The 5,379-nt window shown below is 30.2% G+C and overlaps 1 protein-coding gene across 1 annotated transcript; it reads right to left on the bottom strand.

The window, feature by feature from the left end:
* Positions 1-2,313: 2,313 nt before the first annotated feature.
* On the bottom strand, positions 2,314-4,552 carry LOC106757913 (expansin-A15). The gene is made up of 3 exons (XM_014640767.2): positions 4,363-4,552; positions 3,984-4,296; positions 2,314-3,003 (listed from the first exon to the last, which is right to left on the bottom strand). The coding sequence occupies exons 1-3, from the start codon at positions 4,490-4,492 to the stop codon at positions 2,697-2,699; spliced, it is 750 nt and encodes a 249-aa protein (XP_014496253.1). The 5' UTR covers positions 4,493-4,552; the 3' UTR covers positions 2,314-2,696.
* Between the last annotated feature and the right edge of the window lie 827 nt (positions 4,553-5,379).

Raw genomic sequence — 5,379 nt, 5'->3', positions numbered from 1 at the left:
GTTGAGTGCATTTGCATACTATTGCATTAGTTGAAATCATTCTCCAACATATCCATTCCACATATTCATCAATCATTTCATTTTCAATTGTTTTAGCCCTAAGTAGTTCAAACTTTTACTTATGCATTACTTTTACTTTCATAACACAATTTCACACTAAAAGGGAATCATTCTTTAGCTTAAGTTAGTTAGTCGTTATACGATAGTAAAGTAGTAACCGAGTCTCTTGGGAAACGATATCTGGTCTTACCGGTTTTATTACTTAAACGATTTGGTGCACTTTCCAAAGTATCAACAACTAACAAGTCCCAAATTACCTCATGACAGTAACAAATCAGTTACCACAACCCTTTCATACCTATTTCTAAACTTCACTAACCAAAACCTCTCATCTTAAGCTTGAAACATAAGTAACTTAACCAATACTTTAAACAATCACTTGAATTCACTTTCCAACAACAACACATCAATGTCACACACAATTATAACAGTTTCAAGCATCACCATTTCATCACACCAATTATACTCAACATATTATCAAAAACATCAATTTAACATACATAACATTTACCCAATCACACCGATTTCACGAAAACATCTATAAATTAGAGAAATACCAAATTTATACTACAAACACAATTAAGACAAGGCCTAACATCCCTTCCTCAAAATAACCGCTCAACACAAAGAAACGTTCCGCCGATCGCTTGAAACGCAAGAAATCTCTAAACAAACCTATGAGACACTAAATTGGAAACGGACAGAGTCCTTAGAACTCTAAATCCACCAAGAACAAGAAAAGAGAGCTAAATGATACATGCAAAACAGGTTCCATGCATGATCATAGAACGAAGCGAAAAAGGTAAAAATGAATAAAAACTTACTTGCTCTAAAACAGAAATTGATCGATTAGGTTTGTAGACCTTGACGCTGTGATCGTCTAGGTACCTCCTGATTGTCAAACAGATGACTCAGGGGTTAGAACTCTTTAGAGAGAAGGTAGAGAACTTTAGAAAAGTAGTTTCTAGAAAGATAGTATGTTTTAAAATAATGAAATTCGTTTATAACACAATTATTTATAATAAAACTCTTTAATATTAAAATAACTAAGTCTCACTATTTTTAGACTACTACTATTTCTAAACTACCATTTATGGGGTTTTACACATTGACATATTAAAAATTAATTAATAAATAAAAAATAACAAAAACATATTAAAATTTAAATAATAAATAAAAAAAGTAAACATATTATAAATTAAATAAAAAATTAAATACATTAACGCATATTAAAAATAAACTAATAAATAAAAAATAACTTCACATATTAAAAAATTAAATAATTAACTGAAAACATAAACTTATTATAAATTATGTAAAAAATTAAAGACATTAAAAATTAGTTAATAAATAAATAATAATAAAACATATTACAAATTAAATAAATACATAAACATATTATAACATATTACAAATTGCCTAATAAATAATAAATAATAAATCATATTACAAATTATATAATAAACACCAATAATAATTACAAAAATTTAATTTAAATAATTTTAAAATTAAAAGAACAATTTTAACTGGTTTTCGAAAGTAAACAAACAATTAATCCACTTTTAAAAGCAGTTAAGAATTGAACGTAATTTAAAATACTTAAATCTCTAATCGGTTTTTGAAATACACTTTAAGTATTAGTTGGTTTTCGAAAATCAATGAAAATATTTTAAAATACATTAAACCTTTTTAATTAAAAGTTGAATTCTTTCAAAATATATTTAATTGACTTTCAAAAACCATTTTAAATGTCTTCCAAATCTTAAAAATTTACTTATAAAAAAATGCCGGTCTTAAACTTTGAAGAATTCACTCTCACAAACACGGGAAACCACCACGACCACGACAGTAAAGATCAATACCACGGTACACAAGCAGAAAGAGGAAAGGAGTATACACTCATCAATGAAAAAAAAGTGAAGTGAAAACCAATGGTGCAATGTGTATATAGAAATTTATTTAGGAAAAATTTCTTTTTAACAATATTTTTTTAATAACTTTTTGATAACGCATACGTAACAATTTGTGATTAGTCCGTTTTAAATATTTTTTAAACATAAATTTAAATAGATAAATTTAATGATCACACATGTTCCCGTTGTCAAAATATCATTATCAATTTATTTAATATTTCGTTCATAAATATTAACTTAGTAACTTTTTGTTACTTTTTGGTTCATGAAAACGAAGTGAAGTGAAGTGACTTTTTGTTAATGGATAATGGGGTTACTAGATTGAAAAAGAAGGGTACACTTAGTAACTCACAGGAGAAGCGTAATTGTATTCCTTACATGTCATACATGCACTAAACTACATAAAGTTTTGCTTTCTATAAGCAAAATGCTTTTTCACTATTCTGTTCTCTTCTGTTAAGCTAGCAAAACACCACGCTTTCCATTTTCAATTTGTGCACGACACATACCACACACTAAACAACAACCAAACATTCATCCCTCTGCCTTTTAAAATATTAGGCACAACATACACAATTCAAATTCTTAGGACCATCCTAAAACAAGTCCTTTATAACTCAACTCCTATACCATATTACTTCCTTTTACTGTTATATACTTAGATACAGTATTGGAAAAAACTAAACATAAAACCTAAACAATAGAAAATTTTATGTTATGTGTTTAAACGAATTGGTTGCCGTTGAAAGTTTGGCCAAAGGACCAACTTGACGGTGCAACATTGTAAGAGACCACAGTGCGTCCCTCGCTGGTGGTAACCTTAAAAGAGAGGCTTTGTCCATTGAGGTAACTGTTGCTTTGCCAGTTCTGACCCCAGTTTCTGGTCATAGGTTGCCAATTTGTTCTTGAACCTTTGATGGAAACTCCACGAACATCACCAGCACCTCCCACGTTTGTGATTAGGACTAGGTTGAAGTATGAGTGGCCGTTGATAGTGAATCTGATGCCCCCTTTCTTTTGGCAAGGGACCCTAATAATAAAAAAAAAAAATCAATATTTTAGACAGAAAAATATGCAGTTTCACTTGGTAAATGGAATATATTCCTAGTATGCATAGTTTATTTATCAAAAACTTAAAAACAAAAGAATCTGACAAACTTCAAAATTATCTACAACATGTTTTCTTTTTATGGGAAAGGCTGTGGTACTCTGGAACACCATGTCAACATTTAAAAAGCCTTTGTTGGATAAGAAACAATTAATGCCGAGTCTTTTAATTAATACCAGAAACCATTATTTAATTCTATTCTGCATATACCTATATTACAATTTATAAAATACATCAAAATTCTATTAAGAAGAAACAAGAGCTACTAGAATAATGAAATGTGAAAAGCTCACATATGAAGAGTCTGCACTTCTGCTGACTTTATTTGTAATTCTGTATCATTAGAACAGAAGGAAAGATTCTATGCTATGCTTCAGACATGGTCCAGTGTCTCCATGATTTTTGTTTTTATTAGGCCTAAGAAGAAGCAGACAATTTTTTTTTTTTGTAATAAAATTCCAAAATACCCTGCAAACTTAAAACAAATTTAATTATACTTTAATTTTTTTAAAATTAAAAAATAATGTGATTTTATTAGAATCTTAAATTAAAATAAATAAATTAAACTTTAAGACTTGAAACTGAGAAATTTTACAGTACTTCTTATTTTATTTTATTTAAAAAAATCAGCAAGTTTGTGTATTATTGTGCATCATGTATACTAAAATAAATTATTTGACACTTATTTAAAAAATAGAATACACATTAAAAAAATAAATTTTATATTTAGTAAAAAGAAAATGAAAAATAATAAATAATAGAGTCAAAATATATTTTTCTTATATATAACTTCCTAATCATTAGCCTATTAGTGACATAGATAGACATCCTCGAGTTCTTTAACTGTTATAAAATTTTCTAAAATGACAGAGGGAGAATAAAACATAATGAATGATGAGTACCTTCTGTAAGCAACAGGTACTATTCCAGCTCTGTATTGAGCAATTTGTTGGAAGACAGGTTGAGAAAGGTCGAAATGGTGAAGGGGAGGGTTGCACCATCCTCCTGCAGTGTTTGGGAGAGCATTGTTTGGGGGACAGAAATTGGTTGCAGTGACCACAACTGAGCGTGGAAGACACCAATTCTTATCATCAACACACCTAATCTCGAAACATGCCCCGCAAATTAAACCATTGTTGAACAAAGCTGTGCTCAAAGCAGCACTGTTTGTTCCATAACCCTCGTTATAAAGGTTTCCATACCCGCATGCTCCACCTGCACCAACAACGTAAAAAATAAGTAATTTTTACTTTCTTGTGTGATTATAGAATTAGCACTCACCCATAGTGCCAGAGGCATCACCCCCTCCATAAAAGGTTGCATGAGCATTCATCCAACCATAATCAGAAGCAGAAGAGAGAGGTGAAGCCAGAGAAAGGAATCCCAGCAAGAGAAACCCCAAAAGCACCATCTTTTCTAGCCTCCCAAAATATCTGAGTGAGAGAGAGTATGAATTATGAGGAAAATGAAAGGAGCATGGTAAGATATAAATAGATGTTGCTGGGGAGCAAAGAGGGTTCTTTCTTGCTTTAACCAACGTCATGCCAACAAACTGACACATTTGTGAGGTGCGTGGACCAAAACCGCCAAATGTGCACCTATTTCATTTTTTCTATGCAGGGACAAGACACTGTTCCTCTTGCCACCTGGATTTTAAGTGCTTTTTTTTTATCACTGTTTTTGTATTTTCCTTCTCAAAATCAAGTTTTCTACAATGGGACGCAACATTAAGGTGTATTACCAGTCTTACAGGAGTAATATATAAGAAAAAAATTTGTTACCTTTTAAGTTTCAGGTTAGATGTTGTTCATTCTTACTATAATTTCGTAGTGTATTTTCTGGTGAAAAGTTCAATAAATGGTATTGAACATATAAATCACTTCTTTTTTTTATCACATTCATGTTACAACTATGTTCTTTTTCTGATATCTGAGGAGTTGTTTCAGCTAACACTATAAAAAACATCTATTTTTTTAAGTAATTAATATAACGAACGGAATTCAGCATCAGCTAGGGTTTTTTTCTTTGTCGATGTAGTTCTGTTTTACTTGATAACTTAGTCTAGTCAATTTTTCACCTGTGTGAGAGAACAATGATCACTTTTTCTGAAATATTCTAGAGTGAATGTGAAGTAGTTCTTTGAACCTGAAATGAATAATGAAACAAAAGATTCTTCATTAACGGTTTAAAGTTAAATTACCAGAACCCAGAAAGCTGACAATTGTTTTTCTATTCGAAGCAAAGTTCTTTTATTAGTCACAGCAACCGAAAGAGTTCTTGAATTAGAATTTATTAATG

The sequence above is a fragment of the Vigna radiata genome, chromosome 3 (genome assembly GCF_000741045.1).
Source record: "Vigna radiata var. radiata cultivar VC1973A chromosome 3, Vradiata_ver6, whole genome shotgun sequence".
In the NCBI taxonomy this organism is placed as follows: domain Eukaryota; kingdom Viridiplantae; phylum Streptophyta; class Magnoliopsida; order Fabales; family Fabaceae; genus Vigna; species Vigna radiata.
This window is presented reverse-complemented; position numbering and strand designations above follow the sequence as displayed.

What these genes read in the sequence shown, in the direction of transcription:
- LOC106757913 (XM_014640767.2), bottom strand. Translation starts at nt 4,492, where the DNA reads ATGGTGCTTTTGGGGTTTCTCTTGCTGGGATTCCTTTCTCTGGCTTCA. An exon ending in TGATGCCTCTGGCACTATGG is followed by an intron (nt 4,297 to 4,362) that starts GTGAGTGCTAAT and finishes TTGTTGGTGCAG; the next exon opens with GTGGAGCATGCGGGTATGGA. An exon ending in GTACCTGTTGCTTACAGAAG is followed by an intron (nt 3,004 to 3,983) that starts GTACTCATCATT and finishes TTTTATTATTAG; the next exon opens with GGTCCCTTGCCAAAAGAAAG.